The sequence below is a fragment of the Pinus tabuliformis genome, chromosome X, assembly GCF_031772625.1.
Source record: "Pinus tabuliformis cultivar Carrire ecotype Pingquan chromosome X, CPIR1, whole genome shotgun sequence".
Lineage (NCBI taxonomy): Eukaryota > Viridiplantae > Streptophyta > Pinopsida > Pinales > Pinaceae > Pinus > Pinus tabuliformis.
Genome location: NC_142308.1, coordinates 1,072,249,499 through 1,072,272,711, shown reverse-complemented (window position 1 = coordinate 1,072,272,711; position 23,213 = coordinate 1,072,249,499). Strand labels below are relative to the sequence as shown.

The following is a 23,213-nucleotide window of genomic DNA, read 5'->3' as shown; positions in this document are numbered from 1 at the left end:
AGAAGCCACTTCAACGCAAGAGGGTATTCTGGTTGCCCTCGCCCTCAGATCTCTTGCTCCTGGATTACACATCAGTGATGTCATGCCTCTCGGCATTGGGCTTTCCCTGAGCAGCATATGGCTACATCTCCTGGGCCTGAGTCTACAGGGAGCATAAAATGTCATCATAATCATCATTACATATAAAAGGGTTGTTTTATATCATATATTTATAAGGAGAAAATAATAGATAAGTAATGATTTTCTCATAACTTTTTCTCTTAAAAATTATAAAAAAATAATATGATAATGATGAAGAAGAAAATTAACCAATAAGATTCAATATGGTCGATAAGGGATTACTTGAAATTCTTTAAAACTTTATTTCTATACATTGTTTTGTTGAGTTGAAAGGTCAAGAAAGTTATAGGGTGATTTTTTTTGGAAACCCTCCTAACATCACAGAGGTGACAAACTCTTTTATTCTATCCCATGGTGTTGTTAGAAATAATCCAATGCCCATTTTTATTTTGGAGGTCATGCCAATTTGTTCTTATTTAGCATGCATATTTTTATCTTTATACTAGTCAAGGCATAGAGATACTTTTGACTTTAAAGATTTGGGTTGATCACCTCCTTATAGTATTTTAGTTTTATTTTTCCATCTAACTTTCTATAGCCTCACAATTTCTCCTTAAATTTTGCTGTACTTATTGGACAAAATGACTTACTTCTTTACTTGCTTTAGCCAAAAATAATTTTGGGTAGACTTGAAAACAATTCTAGGAAACCTCTTATCTTCCATATTGTTTAACTTCAATTATATATTTAAACAAATTAATTTAAGTCCATTTAAAACTTCAATATATCTAGATAAAATTACTCATTAAATAATTCCTTAATATTTAATAAATTTGAGTTTAAAGTTTATTTAATGATGTAGATTTTGGATACCATTTTAATCTTAACTTCCTAATTTGATTTAAAAAAGTTAAATTAATTAAATTCAAATTAATGAAAATCAAATTACTTATTAACCTCTTAATTTCATTTAAAAATTTAAATTAATCAAAATCAAATTACTTCTTTTTTTTTTTTTTTGAGAAATTACATATTTTTTTGGGTAATTAATACATTCAAGCATGAGCTAAACTGGTATTTAGTATATAGTTGGAGGATGTGGTCCAATAGTTAGGTGAGATGTTTGGTCTCCACAAGTCTTATAATTTGGTCTAATAGTTAGATGGGGAGATTTAGTCTCCACAAATCTCATGATCCAATTCAAAATAGAACTATATGTACATGTGAGAGCTGCTCCAAAAACAACCCTGAATCTAATGATATAAATTTGTATATCATTTTAATAATAAGTTACCATTTCGATCTGTCAATGATGTATAGGCAAGATGGTTGAGAGGGTTTAATGATAACTTCCCCACCCAAATTCCAGTAGCATGACACAACCATGTTGATAACCCAAATTTAATGATAACTTCCCCACCCAAATTTTAGTACATCAAGATTATCAACATGCTCGTGTCATGGATGTGTCATGGATGGTAGAATATATGGAATCACAGGCGTGATTTCTTTAAGTGAAAAAAAACTCTTAACGATATAGATTTGTATACCATTTTAATCGTAACTTTCCATTTCGACGGTGGAGTATATGGAATCACGATGCTTACGATCTTCTCTAAAGCTTCTAAGCGTCACGTTATAGTTTTCTCATTGTGGGAAGGAAGTTTTGTTTTATGAGGATGGAATGCACGGCAGTGACGCCGTAGTCATATAAAACTAAACGAAATCCTCACCACGCATCGCATGCCATGTAATGTACTGTACGCAATTCAAGTCTATGACAACACAACATAACAGACAAAGGGCCACTGTCAACTACGTTTGTAAATGATGTAAATTGTGTTCAACGAAACTTCTCAATCACTTCGTTAGGTGTACCTGAACTCACAACAAATTGCAATTAGATACCACACTAAACTTTTAAATGAGGGCATGATAAGCTGTGTAAATTCATGCTAGTCACCATAACTTTTCTCATTGCCTTTCATCCACACTGTTGATTCATTGATGAGACAAGATCAGATTCATATGATATACAGGCAGCCATAGAAACAACCAGCAAAGTTACTAGCAGGAAATCCAAATAGGTATCATGAAGACCACCAACGCAGGCTCGATAATGTTGGTGCTCATTATTTTTGGGTGCTGTTCCATTGGGGTCATAGCTACATCTTTTGATTTCTATTATTTCGTTCAACAGGTATTTACTGCTGAATATCAATTCTTTTCAGTTTATCCTTTATTCTTGTGTATGTTGATTTGCTTGTAAATATAGTGGCCTGGTTCATACTGCGATACTCGTAGAGGATGCTGTTACCCTCGCACGGGAAGGCCTGCTTCCGAATTTTCCATTCATGGCCTCTGGCCCAACTACAACACCGGTAAATGGCCACAGTTCTGTGGTTCCTCCAAAGAATTCGACTACTCAAAGGTAGTGGTAACACTAATTCAATCTATTCTCTTATGTACTACTGGTTGGTTCATGAAATAAAGTTACGTTTACCTTATATGATAATGGCCGTTTTTATATATATTGAGACAAAATTTATAGATCTCAGATTTGGAGGACGAGCTGAACAGGTATTGGGGTTCGTTAAGCTGTCCGAGCAGCGATGGACAGGAATTCTGGGGACACGAGTGGGAGAAACATGGCACTTGCTCTCTCAATCTTGATGAGCATTCATACTTTGAGAAGGCTCTCTCCTTGAGACAAAATATAGACATTCTTGGGGCTCTTAAAACTGCAGGTGGTCACATATCATGAGGTCACTCTCAGATTAATTCCTTGTTACAAAATTTGTTAATTGGTAGTTTGTGTAATGTTAATTGGTAGTTTGTTTGCAGGTATTAAACCCGATGGAAGCCAATACAGTTTGAGCGATATCAAGGAAGCCATTAAACAAAACACTGGGCAGCTCCCAGGAATCGATTGCAACACGAGCGCAGAGGGAGAGCATCAACTATATCAGGTGTATGTGTGTGTGGATAAATCCGATGCTTCCACTGTTATTGAATGCCCGATTTACCCACACAGCAATTGCCCATCCATGGTTGTTTTTCCTCCTTTTGGGGAGGATCAGGAGGACCGAGATGGTTACACAGAAGGAATGTACGACCTGTAGATCTGGACAAACAGCATTTCTTCCCTCCGCATTTGATTTTTATCAATGAAATTTCCGATTCCAACTTGACATTTTGTAGATTTGGTGGCTGCTTAGATTGCAAGGCAGGCTTTGCACGATTTTATTCGTAACACTGTATTTCATTATTTAAACTTTAATGTAGGAAGACCAAGTTTGCTGAGAAGGTAAAATGAGAAAACTATTTGCCACTTACTGAATTAATTTATGATATAGACATGTTAAAGCTACCGAAGAGGCCAAATGTTTTATAAAGTTTTCCATGGTAATTGTTTAGCCTTTTTTAAGCAGGCATTTTTAAGCAGAGTAGTAGTTATCTAGTTCACTTTGGATAGAGATTTTGTAATGTAATGTTTTAGATAGAGATGTTGTAATGTAATGCTGTAATATAATGTAAATATTTTAATTAAAAATATTAAAATAAAAATAAAAATATGTAAGAGTATTTTATTACTCACAGTGTTGTGTAAAAATACATAGAAATATAGCAATGGAGGAGACCCAATTTCAATTAGGGATAACTATGACAATTGGGCAGATGCAAGTCCCTATGTGAGCTTACAACTCACCATACTTAGCTCATAGGGAAATGAGACGTTGGAAAAACCAACATTAACACCCCCCCCTTAAGCAAAACATAGGGAGTAACTAAAGAACAATGAATGGGTCCCGACAACGAGGCCTAATTAGTTACCCATATACAAATTCTTATAAGCAAAGAAAGAGAGAAAAACCCGTAGAAAAAACCTCCCCCCCAAAAGAGAGAAAGATGCAAATGCTCAAATTATCATGGAGTTGAAATTGTAGATCCCATAACGATCCACTAAATGGCAAGAACATAGGCCTACTCCAAACAAGAAGTATGAAATGCCGAAGTACCAAAAAACTAAAGATGATAGCCATGAAACCTCAATGAGGTCAGTCAATCGCTGAAGTCGTATTGTTGTAGAGGCACACATGTAGAAAAGACTGTCAACTTCTCCAAAAAATGTTTCAAAGAAAATAGGTGCCGGTAAAGAACCATGACAAAGACTTCAAACACAAGCAACAAGATCAACCAACAAACAAACGATGAGGCCTATAAGTATGTAAAACTTAGCTCAAATGTCGAACAACAACACTCCTAAAGTTGTATGAACATTGTCACCATCACACTGGTCAAACACTAGAAATGCCAATTGTCAACAAAGAAATGAAAACAATATCTGTTACCATCTAATCCCCCACGCCCCAACCCCAACCCGCGCGCCCCTTCAAAACACAAATGCAGAGGGAGTGAGAATCAATAGTCTCCACTGTCAACAAATTCCCCCCTTGAAACACAATTGAGGGAACAACAACAATCAACAACGAACAACTGATGCAACATCATGCTATGAATTATGCAAGCATTGGTTCAAATGAAACCATGACCATCCATGGACCCATCCACAAACGATCTTGCTGATTGGCACTGGTTCATGGTTTATTCTTTCACATTTCTTCTATAATGATCTGAATGTTGGACTACTAATTGACTAATAATGTTGATGCTTGGGTAATTTCTTGTGATGAGGATGTGAATATATCTCTTGTTTTTGTTTTTTTAGACTCAAAGTTTGGTGCCACAATATTTTCATCTGGAATGACATTAGGAGCCATGTCAACCATCTATTTATCACAATCAACAGGAGAATTTTTCTTCCAACACCTTAGAGTTGGATGTAGGTGATAAGGCAGTAGTAGGATCATATCCAAGACCCGTTCTTGATGTCTTCACTACAGGGTTAATAGGAATATCAATTCCTTGCCCATTCTTCCCAGGTCCTTTTTCGGTATATCCCATTTTACTCAGCAGTCAGGATCCAATACCATTAGTATGCTTTTCAAAACTGGGTGTGACAAAGGCATGTGATACATCATGATCATCAACTTCAGTCTTCTAACAATCAACATCATGAAGTGTGGAAGGAGGAGAGCTTGGCACCTTAATATCAACTGTCTCCATCTCAAATTTCTGAAGATGACTAACTTCCAATTCAAGTTCCTGCTTAGAATCTTGCAACTTTTGAATGACCTCATCCTTCTCAATTAGTTGTTGAGATAAGGCATCATAATCTTGTTTCAAAAAATGATATTGCTCAATCACTGTTTCTTTTAAACAATCAATCTCCATATTGTGTTGATTATTTTTCTCTTCTATTTGTTTCTTCAATTTGAGTCAGAAAAAGACTCAACTTCCTCCTGCAAGCCATCAAGGAGGTTAATATTCTCTTGAAATTCATGTGTAAGCATATGGAAATACTTTCCCATGGCTGAATCCAGACGGTCAACCTTCTGGATTTTCTCAGCTACTGATGTTTGCAACCTATTTTTAAGAGTTGCATTCTTTGCTTGCAAAAGGGCTACCACTGATTGCAGTTGGATGACTTCTTTACAAAGTTGATCTACTGCCTTTTTCTCATAGAGCTCTTGTAATATTTTACCCATCTTGATAACACAAGTTGGAAAATGTGTTTTCACTAGCCACAAAAATTGCTATAAAACAAGGTTGATGATGACAATAATATGTGCTTTACCTAGGAGAACAATCCGCCTACTTTTTCATTACTAGCAAAAAAGTGTTTCATAACCTCCCACCATCAAACAATCACATAGATCAACAAATAGATATATAGCCATTCTTCAATGAGCATAATTTATAGATGCTGTCAAAACCTTTTAAATAATCCTTGAAATAAAATATGTGTGCCCAAAGACTTTTTCCAAAAGCCACTTTTAAGGAAACTACTTCAGTTAAAGAAATCTTTCTAAAAAAACCAACTAGAGCAAGTGCCCCTGTATAGAAACACAAATTCTGATAGGAGTGTGCTTTTTCAACCTGGCCAAAGGAACTTTCTTCAGATCAGAAATAGGAGGTGTTGATCTCTGCTTCAGTTTAGAGAGAGGTATGGTGTTCTCAAAATGCTGGAGTAGATGTTGTACCAAATGTTGGAGCTGATTGACCAAAAGTTGTAGTGCTTCCAAAACCAAAGGAAGGAATAACGGAAGCACCAAAGGCAAGTTTATTTGTTGGCCTAGCACTGAAGTAGATCCAAATGTAGGTGTGCTAGATGCTCCAAAAGGAGTTGAAGAAGCAAAAGGATTGGAAGACGATGTAGCTGAAAAAGGAGTTGCAATAGATGCTTGACTTAAGGGATTAGACTGTCTCGACTGGGAAAGAATATGACCCCCTGCGAGTTGTTTGTAAGGCTACCATCATGACCACATTCTATTCGAACTCATTTTGAACAAAGTGAGAGGAAAAGTGGTTGACCACAAAATTTCGAAATTAACACTTGAGATACTTAATCTCAAGGACACAAGGCAATGCTTCAAATTAGACCATCGACAAAGCCATAAAACAAAGCTTCATTAGAAAATTGCCACCAAGCAATACAGATGTGGAGATGACTAACATGATGGAAATCAACAAAACATCACAAATACAATTGAAGCTCAACAAATCTGTAAATATGCAGATCAATGGAATATAGTGTCACGCTTTGTATCAAGAACCCTTCTGTGTTTGGGCATATAAAGCACATAGTATTAGATTCACAAATTTGGAATTTCTCCAATTGATTCAACTTGCAGAGTCAACCTCTCAGATCTAGAGGCTGTAAAATTTTCCTTGAGCATCAAAACCAAAACTTGGTGGATCTGTCAGATTATAAAACTAAAGGATAATCTTCATAAAAAATAAAAATTGTCTCCACAAAAAAAGATTTAGATAAACCACGGGGGCTTCACTAAGGGAGAAATACCATACAATGTGCATTCATATTGGGGGACATATATTGAGGAAAAAATGACATAATATATTAAGCATATAATAGGGGGTAAAGGGTTTTATATTGGTCGGTATAAAAAATGGAGCTTAAAGTTAATGAAAAATATAAAGGGGTATACAAAATGTTAATAAAAAAATAGATACCTACAATATCTAGTGAAAGTAGAAGTTTTTTAAATTGGGAAGGTGTATTGGGTTTGTATTGGTAAGGGGTTAAATAATGTGATTTTTAGAGGTATTTTCCAATATGTAGTCAAGTTAAAGGTATTGTTTAGTATGTCATGAATGCACGTGATATATCAAAATTTCATTGAGTGAAGCCCCGGAGGGATAAGCACACAGAAAATTCATCATCCAAGCCAATGAGCTGATGAACAAAGGTTTTCTATGAAGATCTAGTGTCCGCAAAAATTCATTTATAGATCCTCAAATAGATCTAGGTTTACTTAGTGAATAGTGGATCCATCATGTCTCTCACCAATGACTCCAGCCTTATGGTTCTATAGCAGATAGATTTCCATGTCAAAAAACAAGCATGGCTGCAATCACTGCTGGATTCGAATACAAGACCTCCTATGAGCTCTACCGTCAATGTTGTCATTAGGGCCACCAGTGAATGAATAAAATACGGTTAATTGACACTTTTACTACTCTTGCAGGAGAAGCCATGGCCACAACATTCCATTTGTTTTACCAAAACTTAGATGTGAACACCATTAAATGAAAATCATATGTTGATGGGTGAAGCTTTGGAACTATGATTTGCAGAAAACATAGATGGAAAATACAGAATAGTTATTAATAATTTCTCGATTCAGTTATCTGAATCAACGAGGGACGATCTAAAGGAGATAAGGGTTGTGCTACATTTGGCCACATGGTATGATGCATTTCTCCTCCAGTGGTTGGGGCCGTCTGGTCAAGCTCCAGATCTCCAATGCCCACCCAAAATTTTGATAGCACAAAAATGGAGGAAAGCTGAGAGTGCCATATCTGTCTCTACGAAAACCATGATCCAATCACAAAGCTCCATTCAAATCATAAAAAAATTCCTAAACTCAAAGATAATTTAGTAGGGCAGGAATCACCCTCTCTGATGCCATGTAAGAGTATTCTATTACTCACAATGTTGTATAAAAGTACATAGAAGAACTCCATTACATAGCAATAGAGGAGGCCCAATTTCGGTTAAGGATAATTATGAGAATTGGGCAGATGCAAGTCCCTATGTGTGTTTAAAACCTACCATACTTAGGCCATAGGGAAATGAGATGTTGGAAAAACCAACTCTAACAAATAATAATAAAAATAAAAAATATTTATGGTATTGAGAACCTATGGTATTTATGTGGAATATAGCTTATCTAGAAAAGGAAATTAAACCAACTTAGATTCATCTTAACTCCACATCTATCAACGGCCCAGAGAGATCAACTTTTTTGAGATGCATACCTCTTTTAGAGTGAAAAGAGATTTTTATCTCTCTGGGTGCTTGGTAAATTTAGAGTTAATATATATCTAAGCTAATGCGATAACAAAATTCAGATAAAATAGTTGGAAAATCCAAATAATTAGAAAATTAAAGATAAGAATTTCATTATTATTATTATTATTATTATTTCAGAGGAAGAAAATGCTGGAATTTATTATAATAAAACCAATACATATAACAAGTACATATGTCCAAAAATTGTTCAAAATGAACTGCATGCAAGACTATAGGCATCCATCCTTATGATTCATAAGATTACAACTATTGTCCATCATGTTTATTGAGATATAGGAAAAATAAAACTTGGTTGCAAAAATATTGTTAAAAAAACATAGTCAAAAGTGTCCATGGAGTATTACTCCAAGTCTAGAGTCACTCAATAGTGATAACCCCTTCATTAGTGATCTCATTAGACCCTCTTTCAGCTAATTAGTGGATGATTCAATGGGTGACGTTCAACCCTTTCTTCGATAAGGAACCAATGGCCTCATTCTAGTGCCTGAAGATATGTGATAAGGTGATCTCCAAGAATGATTTAGTCAAAATAGAGATGCTCTCCATCTAATTGGATAGGGAGGTACTAGAGAGGACCGATGTATCTTTAACAATCTCGATAATGGTGTTTGAATCCCCATATATGGGCAATGTAGTGAATATTGATTTGCTCTGAAAACTATAAAAATCCGCAAAGTGCTAATAGTTCGACTCGGGTATTGGAGCCAACATCACCGTTCCAATTAAAAAGATATATGGAATGTGGATTGATCCAAATCATGACCCCGCGTCCATAATTGAAAAATTATGCAGCCCCATCGAAGAAATTTGCAGGAAAATGAGATTGAAAAGATAGCTCACAAAATTTGGATGGTACTAGTGTTGGAGCTACCTTGCACGATGAATCTAACCAAACTATAATGTGAGTACAAACCCTATATAAGACAGGAGAAATATTGTCAAAGATCAAATGATTCTTGGATTTCCAAATCTCCCAAATTGTAAAGAAGGGGAGACTTTTGATCTTTCCTTTCTAAGTGACCCACCAGGGACAACAAGGGATGAGCTAGGAGAAGGATGGTTGAGTAAGAACTCAATAATGAGCTATAACATAATTCCAAACAGCGAGAGAGAATAATTGATTTTATTTTACTCAAAATATTCTTTACCAAACATATTAGCAATGAAAAAATTGGCCATTACCATAGTGTATGTTTGAATAATGGGGCAATGATTATGCAAGTTACCTTCTTTCATATAGAGGGTATGCTATACCGCCCCACCGTACCCTATCGTGCGTGTAGGCAGAGGCATCGGTTTCCGAGATTCGACCTTCTTCCTGCAGGAAGCACTATCATTCGTTTGGAGAATCTCAAAATCTCAATGATTTTTTGGACAATGTTGTTATCGGGAAATCTAGTGTCCACTCGAAGCTGCTAGTCCCACTAAGACTGGTAGCTATCTTAGAAACAAAAAAACTAAAACTATTTTCGCTTTCCTTTATGAGAAGTAGATAAGAGGGGAAAAAAGGACACCAACCTCAGTCTTGCGCTTAGTTCCTTGCTTGGTTCCTCTCCCTTCTGACAGATCCTCGCCGCTTTGCCTTCGTCTACCCAGCTTCAAAGAGCACCTATGTAATCAAAGCAACATAACACTATCGAAGAACAAAGATCTACAATGACAAACAATATAGGACCAGATATATATTGACCACACAAATGCATATATCATCAAACATACAAGAATGTGGAAGAAAACTTGAATAGCTTTATTAATATCAAGAATAGTAGAGAGGATTACAACCAATTGTTCTGACCCAACGTCATCCTCCTCGCATGAAAGCCCTTCTTCACCTCATGAAAATCTTAGATCACCCAACACTATGATGTTCCACCAAGAAACCAACAACACTTCCTTACAAGATACAAAATTCCAGCCTCTGGATCTTTGGGATGAGGGATCCATATATAGATGATTGTATGGGGGTGAGTCAGCTTCTAGGATTTTGATTAGTGTCCTCTTTCTGATAGTTCTTGATTCCACTTGGAGATTGATGATCTCTTACTCATCCTTGGGCGAATTTAGAGAGGCAAGTGTCATAGGAGAAGTTTCTGGAAGATTCTATGATCATCCACCTCGCAAACTGTCTCTGCCATTTGTCCACTCTCGCCCATCGCACCCTTTACACTGGGCAGGTGGGATGCATCGCACCCTTAGCATTGAGCAACCTGTATGGTCCAGTTTTGACCAGTTCTGAGCAGTTTCCTGTGGAGAACTTCCGGGAGATAATGCAATCAGCTGACCTTGTTATTTTAGGGTATGGAACAACACTTTTATGGACTTAGGAGCCCTTGGTTTATGGACATGTATGATTGGGGTTGCAGTGCCCAAAAATGTCTATAACAGTTGCCCCCTAAAGCATGAGGTCGTTAATCTTTTGATGTCGGGTGAAATGCTTTATCATGAGGATCTGAAGTTTTTCCGAGCTGGAAGGCGACCTGTAATAAGATACAATGCAATACATTATCTTCATAATATTTTTCATGATCTAGCTGAGGCGGGAATTCCCATTCTCAGCTTTATAAATTCATTTCTATGTACATAAGATAGACAACCGTCTGTGCGACAGACTGATGATTATGATCAAATCCTCTATTAGGATCAAATCCCACATATCCTAGGAAAATCCCACGCAAAGAGGGAAGGAAAACAACGAACAATAAGTGGGGTCCTTAGAGAAGGAAAGATCTAGAAAAGAGTGTCCAAATGATCATACTATCCTTTAATTCTAGAGGGGACGGGGGTGACTTCTTGAATTGGAAAAGTAAAGTTCTTAATCAAGTACTGTATAAAGTAAGGTTCATACAATGTTAAGGTTATACATTAGCAAGATACAACAATACTTATGATCCTATGCTTAGAAATAGTGAAATACACTCTGTACTAATTAGGGAAACAAAGTCCATGTTAAATAAACTTACAAAATTTAAGGGCGACCTTAAGAAAGTATGGTTTTACAGGTAGGATAAACATGCATAAGCATGCACAAAGTTAAGTAACCTAAAATGCAAGCAGAAGATGTTATGAGTTCCTGTTTCAAACTCAAATTCTTGCTAGATATTATTTCTTTCAGCCCTCAGAGAAACTTAGAGATGCATTTTATATAACATAAGAACTTGTAACCAACAAGAAAGTAGTGCCAAAAATTACCACAAAAAAAACATGCATGTTAGATTCAATCTTGAAAAATGTGTCAGATGGTATTTTCCCAACACTACAAATCCTTTGAAAACAATGATTCCTTACAAATATTTCAACAACCATGTAACAAATCAAGTATAGATGAAAAAATATCTAGAGCCATTCTTTGGTAAATGATTGGAAACATCGTTTCCATTGTTATCTCATGCAATTGGGATTCTTAGAATAAGTGAAATACTTGTACTATCCCTAAATAATCAGTGGTACTTGGAATATGATGATTATCACAGCTTGAACCACAGGGTAAGGGTAATAAAGCTTACTTACCTGATCTCTCCATAACTAGAGCTTATTGATTATGTCTATACTTACTGGTCACTAAGCTTAAGTAAGCCACAAGTAAGATACTGTATATCTGTAATTAATGATCACCTATCAAGGTTGTACTCATCTTCTACAATGGTAACAACTCATATCCAGTAAAGGTAATGGTTCGTATAAGCTTACAAGATCATGTAGAGTAACTGCTTAGTTAGAGTCATAGTGTTCATTGGTCACTACTTAGTTACAGTCCAAGCAATACAACATGGAAGCTATTCTTTCTATAAACTTTAAACCTCTACTAGTCCGTAATGATAGTGATTTGATTAGGTAAAGTAAGTAACACTTGTTTCTCTATAACTACTTACTACTGGTTCCATTGATATGGCTTACATTATACTAAATACTCTCTCTCTATTATTCCCATGGTTAATAAGTACTAGCTATATTAGTGAACACTAGTTAGAATAGAGAAGCTTTTATTACGTGAATGAAACACATTGGACAGTACATGATATGTTTCAATAAAGCTTACAAGGAGTAACAGCTTTGAATAGACGGGATTAGTACTAAGCAGCTTAGATATGATGAAGCTGGTAATCAAGCTATGAGTATAATGATCTTGGTATAGGTAATACATACCTTACATAGGTAATCCTAGTCATATATGTTACAATGGTGAGACTAATTACTACTCTTCCATATAAGTATACATAAGATTATATCCATAATAAAGTAGAATCAATCATAACATAGTATAATCCATAACAATTTGTAATAATGTTCATTACTGGCATTGTTGGAGTCAATGATTCCTAATAATGTGGTAATAGCTGTAAAAATGAACCCGATCCAAGCATAATCGTAATCAATACTTCACCTTTATTGATAAGAAAACATGTAGTACTTATCTATATGGACATGTTTAAGCTATAGGTCTTTAAAGTAACAATGCTCAGTAAATGGTTGCTATATATTTATTTATAATATGGTGCTTAATAGTTATGATCAAATCCCATATGTGTAATAACTAGTGTTAGAAACAAGATATGGAGCTATACTTTTCATTGTCGTTGATGTTTCATTTCAACATCCAATTATGCGCTATCTAGTTGAGGGCCTCTTGGTGCTTGACTTCAAAGTCAACTTTGCCTTCTCCAGAAGGGGGCGGGGGGGGGGCTCAGCATGACACCATAGTAGGTAAAGATCTGCCTGAGTCAATGCATAAACATTTAGATGTAAGCCACTATTATGTTGGGATCCATCACTCATGATCTAGAACACTAGTCCAAACATAATGATATTCCAACACTATTCCAAGATCAAAGGAATGCAACACTTATTTTGAACCCTGTAGCCTGGATGTACAAATATCACACAAGCATGAAATTGACTTGTAAAAATGAAGAAGGATTTTTACACCAAAACAAATGAGATTACTTAGTAATCCTTCATCCTAACTAGGATCATAACAAGCTTTGGATCTTATTCTGAAGGGAGCAAAAAATTTGGTAGTACCTATTGAAAACCACAAAAGGATGAGCTTTAAAAAGATTGGGAAAAAAATTACCTCCACTGGAACTCTCTCCTCTCCAAGCCATGGTGGGAAGGAATTCCGCTGGAATAGGAGTATCTTAGCACCTTCCCCCTATGACAATTGAATATGTGGGGATAGTAAATAAAATTACCTCCACTGAAATACTCTCCTCTACAAGCCATGTTGGGAAGGAATTATGCTAGAATAGGAGTATTCTTTCCCCTTCTCTCTAGGACAAGAAACTCCAAAAAATATCTTGGTGACCCATGGATGGCAGAATGAATTCATGCAATGGATGCCAAGCAAGCGTTGAGAAATCTAGGGCGTTCAATGTTAACAATTTCCCTGCTTGATAATTGTCTGTGATATGATTGTTCTTCTTTTACTTATGATATTTCACTTTGTTAACTTATTATTGTGTTCAATTCATCAAGACAATTATCAGAATAAAGACAAGTGACAAAAAATATAGGCTTCTCCAGCTAGGGCCAAAACCTCTCACCAATTGAGAGGAAAACCCGATAATATTCTTCTTCTAGATCTTCAATTGATAAGTACCAAGACCATGACACTAAACCCTTGAATATAGTATCCTTCCAAGACACTTGTCACACACCTTGATCTTGTTGCGTTGTGTTATTTTCTTTCCACGACGCGGGGGGGTCACAGGGGGGGCGGCAGCCCCCCCTGTCTGGGGGGTTTGAGGGGGGCGGGTAGCCCCCCTCTACGGGGTTCGAGGCAGCGCCCCGGGAAATTTTTTTTTGGACCCTATATTAGGTTGGGCGAACCTACCTATGGTTTTGTGCATGATTTTCGCACATGGTATTGGACGCGATGGTTTTTCGGTCCATGGTATTGGATGCTTCGGCATGTATAAATATGTATTGTAACATTGAAAGGAACATAATGAAAAATCAAGCTGGTAGTCCCGGTTTTGGGATCCAGGGAAAAATCTCTGTGCATATGTGTTTTATGGGTTATGCTCTTGCATTGTTTATTTTCTTTGTTTAAGAATTCGTATGCAAGTAATTTCTGTACAGGGTTAAAACCTACAGATCTGTTTCTCCCATATTCATCTTTCCTCCTAGAGAAACTCAGTCTCTATCTCATTGTACTGCACCTCCACAGATTCCCTAGAGAATATTAATCTCTAGTTCTTCTAGAGAGAACCTCGGCCTCTACTTTGATCACTTAGTAGAGTTTCTCTCTTGCTACCCCAGAAGAATCTGCTTCCCAAACTTCGCATTGTCCAGAATATTCTACTACCCAGATTTCGCACTTCCAAAAGATTCTACTGCCCAAACTTCGTACTTCCTAGAATATTCTTTGTTGTACCCAGTAGATGATGACCTAGAAGAATCTTCATCCTTCCATTTTGCTTCTTCTTCTTCGTCCTTATTTTAACCCTCTTTTTTCTGCCTTCTTCTTCGCACTTTTCCAGTGAATGCTTGTACAAATGATGTGTATTAAAATGAGGATGAGTAGGGTTATATATACCCTTCTTTGCTGCCCTTTAGGTCTACTTGGAAGCTAGAGTTTAGGCCAACTTCATCTTGCAACTTCCTCATAGTTTGTAGGCTGACTTGAAGGGGTTTGGTGACAAGTTCTTGGAGCATACTTTACATAGACAATATTGACCTCTTGCCAAGTGTAACATGAATTCATTTACATGACAATGGATCTTTTATGACTAGATGAATGAACCCTAAAGACTCTCAATGGGAGTATTTACCAAAAAAAAAATTACTTTCTCATGAAACCCATGAAGCAAGTCAACATAATAATTTCCATTTTCTTATTTACATCTCTTTACATAAAATCATAATTACATGTCATTATGAAGACCCAACCTAGTTACACCTTTCAACACTCCCTCTTAACTAGGAAGGAATTCATAATGTACCTTGGACTTTCTCAATCTGAATAATTTCTCTTAGAAATAATTCGGGTTTGTAACTCATTTTTATAGCATCATACAACCAACATTTATATAGCAAGGCCTCGACTAAAAAATCTATCTCTCCATATAGAAAAATTCTGGCGAGATAAATGATTTATAGACATCCTTATCATTGTCTCTCTCAGAACATACCCCACCTGGGTTCTCTCAGGATATGTTCCATGAGGACTATTCCTTTCTTGCACTCCCTAGTCCCTAAAAGAATATTGGTAGCCCATGACTACTCTTCCCTGGGATTCCCTAACTCATCCCATAAGAACATTAGATGCCAAATTATTATGCAATCCTCCATTCTGTCTTCTCAGGTGAAGCACAAAAAAACATGTCTATCGCTCCTTCTTATACCAGGAGGTTTTATTCCTTCTATGTACTCATTCCTATCATATAGGAATGTACCTAAGCTTATGACTTAGAGATTTACGAGTTTCTTCCAAGTAAGAAACTTCTTCTTAGGATCCCTCTTAACCAGGGACCTATAGAAGACTTAGCTGCATGAAGAGATCCTTTCTTCGATGTCATGAATTTATTTTAAGGAGTCTTCAACTTTTTGGAATTTCTGTATATAGGGCACAAATCATCCATCACTTTTATCCATGACTTAATCATGTCCCTAACTCATTAGAAAGTGATCCATTAGATTTTACATATAGCTTTGCTTCATGTCATTATGATTTCATGCCATATTTTTGGAAGAACATTACATCCTTCCATATGGTCTGCTTGGAAGTCATTCAAAAATCTTCCCTTTTTTAGTTCTACATAAGCCCAACCAGATGTGAGTTCAAAAATAATCAATGTACACTTAAAATTAGAGTTACCTTTGTGATGATCTTTCACCATGACATCTTCTTTTAAATATCAACATCTTGCATGCATATTGACACATCTCCCAATATGTTCAGTGTCAAGGGTATCTATCTTTTTCTGACTTCCATCAGAGTCTTCACATCCTTCCAGGAGATCTTCTAGTCAAATATTATTGGACTTCGGATGTTGATTGCCTTCTACCTTCGTTGCATATTATTACCATCTCTTCCTATCTTTTCACACACTTCATTACCATGATATTCCAATAAGAGTTCCTCAATCGTAGTTAACCACCACATACTTCGTATGAGGACATATTATGTTGATTTCATCTAGTGTGACTCATGCCTTCTGACATTCTTTCATAGGAGGAGATTCCCTTATTCTCTAGATCATATTGTAACCATATAAATTTCATAATAATCCATGTGAGCATACCTCATTTTTCTTTCGGTCATCCAAAATTCCTGTAGTATCTTCATTTGAAGGGACTTTATCCTTCAAACCCGCTTTCCTTGAATCCCATAAGTTGAAATTTTTTTCTTCCTTTCTCTATCGGTGAGTCCTTTGATGATAATTCTATTAGACAAACTCGAGGATATTTTATGTCTTCATTTGGAAGATGTTTTCTTCTATGATGTTCCCAATCAATGATATTTTGTTTCTTATCAATACTCATGAGGTTTCCCAAAAGCTTCGTAATTAGTAGGATTTGGACTAGACATACTTTCTTCCCATGTCACGAGCTCTTAATTCTAATGCTTCCTTCTAATGCATCCTATCTGCTTTTACAATGCTTCCTACCTATAACTTACAAGTGAAATAAACCTTTTAATGAAGAAGATCACCTTAGTCATCTTTCAACTTATACCTTCTTACACTTCTTTGTCTCAGGTTCTTTTACTTCCTTAGTAGACTAGTATTCTTCCCCGCCCCTCTTGCAATTAAGACAATATTTTATGTAGTTTCCAAAGTTGTGACAAGCATAGCATCTTAATTTGGACATGTTCTTCTTTTTCTTCTCTAGAATACCAAACTTTTCACATCTTTCTTTTTCTTTTGACACTAATTGTTTCCTTCTTTATGATCTTTCTTCACTTCCATTCTTCATCCCGTCTCCTTCTACCTTGACAAGAGAGCATAACCTAATGTACGGGATAGCTTCCTCTTCTCTAGTGGAAGTTACCTTTTTCATCAATTAATGCATTTAGAATTGCTGAGAGTATTTCGTTATCTGATACTCTGTCTCCCAAATCCTTTAGTTTTTCTTTTATTTGAGATGCCTTAGAGAGGCATGGTGATACCTCTTCATCTAAGTTCAACTTATGAAGTTTATATCTTAGAGTTAAGATCTTTTCTACCATGCTTATAGAGAAAATTTCTTCCATCTTATCATATATTTCTTTAGATGTTTCTAGCTTTGATACATAGGAAATAAGTGAATATTTGATGGATTCCTTGAGTACCTTTTGAGCCTTGAGATCATTTTTCATGTATTCTGATAATGATCATTCTTTAGATGGCTTGGATATTTTCCCATGAACATGATCAATGACTTCATTTACTTTAAGGAAAATACCTATCCTATTTTTCCAAGCAAGGAAGTTTGACGCCCCAAACAACTTTTGATCTTCCTTTAAACATGAAGTCATTTTCCTAGATTGTATTATAATAATACGTACTTACTTCAGAAGATCGAATATTCAATTTTGATGATGACCTTGTTTCTTCCTGCTTAAAGTCTTTTGGAGATGGGGGACTGCCTTCTATGAGATCTTTGCTTCAAGAGAGAGAGGATTGAATCTTAATTCAATCTTTCTTAGAGCTTGCACTTCCTTTGATGATGTGACTATATCTGAAATGATTCTAGGGTTTCTACTTACGTTTTGAAGATGATTTCAAGATTCTCACTTTCGATCTAGGGTTTTGGTTTGATGAAAATATAGATTTCCTTATTGATAATCACTGAATTACTTTGATTCCTCCTTTGGATATTGATTCTTGTGTGTCAGCTTGTTTTTTCTGCCCCTTCTTGTCTTCAACTCCTTAGCTCTGATACCATGTTGAGAAATATAGGGCATTCAATGTTAACAATTTCTCTACTTGATAATTTCTTGTGATATGCTTGTTCTTCTTTTACTTATGATCTTTCACTTTGTTAGCTTATTAGTGTGTTATTTTCAAATAAAGACAAGTGACACAAAATATAGGATTCTCTAATCAGGGCCAAAACCTCTCACCTCTTTATAGGAAAACCCAATAAAATTATTCTTCTAGATCTTCAACTGATAAGTACCAAGACCATGACACTGAACCCTTGACTATAGTATCCTTCCAAGACACTTGTCACCCACCTTGATCTGTTTCTCCCTTCTTCATCTTTCCTCCTAGAGAAACTCGGTCTTTATCTCGTTCTACTACAACTCCACGGCTTCCCTAGAGAATCTCAGTCTCTAGTTATTCTAGAGAGAACCTCGACCTCTACTTTGATAACTTAGTAGAGTTCCTCTCTTGCTACCCTCGAAGAATATGTTGCCAAAAATTCACATTATCCAGACGATTCTGTTGCCCATATTTCACACTTCAAGAAGATTCTACCGCCCAGACTTCACACTTCCTAGAAAAATCTTCGTTGTACCCAGTAGATGATGACCCATAATAATCGTTGTCCTTCCCTTTTCTTTCTCCTTCTTCGTCCTTCTTCTAACCCTCTTTCTTCTACTTTCTTCTTCGCACTTTTCTAGTGAATGCTTGTACGAATTATGTGTATACAAATGAGGATGATTAGGGCTATGTATACTCTTCTTTGCTTCCCTTTAGGTTGACTTGATTGCTGGAGTTTAGGTTGACTTGATCTTGCAGCTTCCTCATAGTTTGTAGGCCGACTTGAAGGGGTTTGGTAACAAGTTCTTGGAGGATACTTTACATAGAAAATATTGATCTCTTGCCAAGTTTAACATGACTTCATTTACATGAAAATGACTCTTTTATGACTATATGAATAAACCCTAAAGACTCTCAATGGAGTCTTGACTCAAAAACAAAATTCCTTGCTCATGAAACCCATGAAGCAAGTCAATATAATAATTTCATTTTTCTTATTTACTTCTCTTTACATAAAATCATAATTACATGTCATTATGAAGACTAAACCTAGTTAAACCTTTCAACAACAAGGTGTATAAATCATTAATTGTCCATTTTGTGTCATAATATTACAACAGTCCATATATTTCCATAATAGCCTCCAAAATTCCCTTGAAAGTTGAATTCTAGAAATATTTTCCTTCTCTTGAATTCCACACGTTTGGTTTCAATTTCTATGCAAGGTTCAACAGGCATGTCTTCATGGCTTCCCAGGTGTGATGTACAAGTGTAAATGTAGGCTTCCATTTGGAGGGACACTTGCCCCCTTCATTTAAATCTACAACTCTCATCATGAACTAAGGATGACGACCCCTCATATAAACACCCTTAGTGGTGAATTTTAGTTTCCATGTTATTTATTTCATTTTTTTTTATACATTATGTACCTTATTTGTGATTTCAATGGGGGAAAGACTTACCTTTTTCAAGAGGACGATATAAGTTGTATTTTCGTTAATTTTAAGAATATAGCTTTAAAATTTTCATATTTGTTCTATATTTTCTTATAACTCTCTAAAGATATTGTATCCTCAAACTTCACATCCATATAAAGTAATAAAAATAATTATAATATCAAAAACATATATTTTTTCTTATTCCATATTCAAGGGCCAAGTTTATAATAAACTCTCCATTCTCTTAATTTTACTTTAATATAATAATTTCAGTTTAACTTATAATGAATATCACTTTTACATTGCATATCTATTATTAAATTAATAAAAAAATTGAAATTCTATAGCCTAAAAGAAAAATCGAGAAACAAGCATTTTCACCGTTGCCTTATGAGTACATTGTAACTTATAAGATTTGTGAAAAGGAAAAAACATATTCCCACGTGATACTAATTTCTTTACCTAATAAGGGGAGCTGTGAGGTAGCAAGTCCCTACCCATGTCAATTGAGAAAGTAAAAACCACTCTCCTGAATGAAAAATTGAAAAAAGTAAAAGCAGTTGAAGAAAGTAAAAGCTACTCTCAGGAATGGAAAATTGAGGACTCGGACAAGATTTAGAATTATCTAATAAAGAAAATGAGAGTAGTTGTAGTGCGCTAAATTGATCAAGAAAATGAGATTAGATGTAGTGCTTTGAATTCATTGAAGTTTAGTTTTGCAGGTCTCTTCAAGCAAGCTGGATACTCAACCAACCATTGGTTTGGAGGAGCATGGGGTGATCTCACAAGCTATGGCTCATCTGTAAGCGCACAAATCTAGAAAGCATGTCCTAGTTGGGTACTTGACATGGAAAATTTCAAAGAATGTTCTCAAGTAGATAGTAGCAAGTTTATATGCCATAGACTTTTATGTTTTGGCCTTTGATGACAATTCCCAACATGGTATAGACATGGTTGTCAAATTTATTGAAGACAAACATGATAACTCTGCTATTTTTTTGCTGCTAACTAGACTGCAGTTGGAACTGTACTTGGAACATGGCATTGGCAGAAAATGAGGTGCCAAAAGAATCAATACAATCTATTATACAAAAAGTTTCCAGAGAAAGCAAGAAAACAATATCAATCCCTAGTCCCCTTTGTTTCACAATGAAACCAATTGGAAATCAATTAGTTTATATTAAAATAAACCAACCATACAGACATATTCCAGTAAAAAGCAAAATGGAATAACTGCAAAACATAACAAGCGAGGTTTCAGCAAATTATCTACAAATACAAATACAAGAATTTCGTTATTTTGGTCAAGTTTTCAAAGAAATTTATAAGCACCACTCGCTGAACCTTTTTATGATATTAGAACATCACCATTGATCTTAATTGGATCATTAAATTGTTTATCATCCATCATGATGCATTTGGAGTGGAAAAAGTGGAGGAATCAACTCAGAGGACCATTTTTACTAGCGAAACCCAGTTTGGCGAAATGGGGTCTGAAACCTTCTGGGATTGTTTTGAGGCATCAAATGACGTTTTTTGGGGGTAAAAATTTACCGCTTTAGCCTAGTTTTATTTATGATATTCGATGCACAAAGACCTTTCCAATGATGAAGAAGCGGGTCAATTAGAGTTTGTATGCAAAATTTATGCCACTCAGAAGTTGACCTTCCTGTCTTCACACATATAGTTTGAGAGGATGCGCATCAGCCCCCATTATTCATGGAAAAGGGGCTAGCCATGTGTTTGTGATGTAAAAGACTCTACACGAGTCTATTTTTTAACTCTAGTTAAGAGTTGATGTAGTGAAACTTAACCACTAGTAGGCTATCAGGCTATGTTATAACCGGGCCACTAGGATGAAGAGACATTCCATTCTTCCGTGAGAATTTTGTTCCATAGCTGAGAAAAGATAGCTAGTAGAGATAGGGGGTAGAGCAAATAGAGAGGATATGTGAACTATAGTAGTCTACAGGCCACATGCATTACTTCTTTGTACCTACAACCATATTTCCATATAGAGAAAGAGAGCGAAGCACCCTCACCTTCCAGTTGGGATTTCTCCCGAAAAGGTTTCCCAAAGAGCATATATTATGTCTTATGTGTGTGTGTGCTTATTTTTCCATTCTCTACTTTTCTGAATAATTTCCATTCACATGCATGCACTAATTATAGTTAAATCCACAAATCTTAAAGTTTAATAAAATGTAATAGTGTAGAATCTTCAGAGTTTTAATATAATATTATTAGATATATTTTGACAAACTATCCAATGGAATATCCATGACATTTTATAGATCATTTGCTATTAGAGCAGGTTTCTTTAGTTATTTAGTCGATATTGTAGGGATCTAGATCGGTGGGGCCGAAAATCGTAAAACCTTAATCATGGTCAATGAATATGTAAACGAACCTTGTGATCCTGCAGAGGTGAGGTTTTCGCAGCTCGAACAACAAGTTATGGATATAAACCGCAATGTAAACCTCCTCATGGCGGCCCCAAGAAATAATATGGGGATATTTGGAGAAGATGGGGGTTTGAATGCGAAGGATAAATAAGAAGGGGGATCAGGAGATTGGGAAGACACGAAGAACCAGCTGAAGAAAGAACCCAAAAAAGATCAACCCAGTTCGAGTGCTGTGAAACAATCCCTATTCAAAATGGAAGAAAATTTGATATCAACCCATACAATGGCGAGCTCGATGCTCTGAAGCTAGATCATTGGATGTAATAACTGGAAGTTTATTTCAGTGTCCATCAGATTGAGGAAGGGAAAAAGATCTCATTCACGTGACTAAAATTAGAGGGCCATGTACTAACTTGGTGGGAGAGCCACATAGAAACCCTGATATTGGAGGGAGAACCTCCAGTGACTAAGTGGGAGGATTTCAAAACCCTCATTAAGTCAAAATTTTATCCCATTGGGTACGTGGAGGACTAGTGGATCTGGTGGCATTACTTCAGGCAAAAGCCGGGCCAAAGAATCCAAGAGTACACCACAAAATTAAGAAAGATTGTTATAATGCTGGGTATCTCTCCAGAGAACCCAGATGTACTCCTCAAGTATTTGGGGGGTCTGCATTGCCATCTGCATGAGAAAGTGACATTGTTCAAGCCCAAATCAGTGGACCAGGCTTGTGTACAGTCACAATACCTGGCGAACATAGGCCCGAAAAGAGCACAATCAAGTGGATTGAAGTAGAAGGAGAAACACGAAGCTTCTTAGGAGGGGAAGAAGAAACAGAAAGGGGGAAAAGATAAAAAGACAATAGTCACAACACACCAGTGCAAAGATCCTAGCAACCAGTACAACCACTGCAACATTGATGGACATACAAAGGAGAAGTGTT

General features: G+C 36.1%; 1 protein-coding gene across 1 annotated transcript; it reads left to right on the top strand.

Annotated features, from left to right (window-relative positions):
- The first annotated feature begins 2,083 nt into the window (after window positions 1-2,083).
- On the top strand, window positions 2,084-3,251 carry LOC149143536 (ribonuclease 1-like). The gene is made up of 4 exons (XM_089448887.1): window positions 2,084-2,260; window positions 2,336-2,491; window positions 2,612-2,807; window positions 2,905-3,251. The coding sequence occupies exons 1-4, from the start codon at window positions 2,153-2,155 to the stop codon at window positions 3,180-3,182; spliced, it is 738 nt and encodes a 245-aa protein (XP_089305013.1). The 5' UTR covers window positions 2,084-2,152; the 3' UTR covers window positions 3,183-3,251.
- The last annotated feature ends 19,962 nt before the right edge of the window (window positions 3,252-23,213 follow it).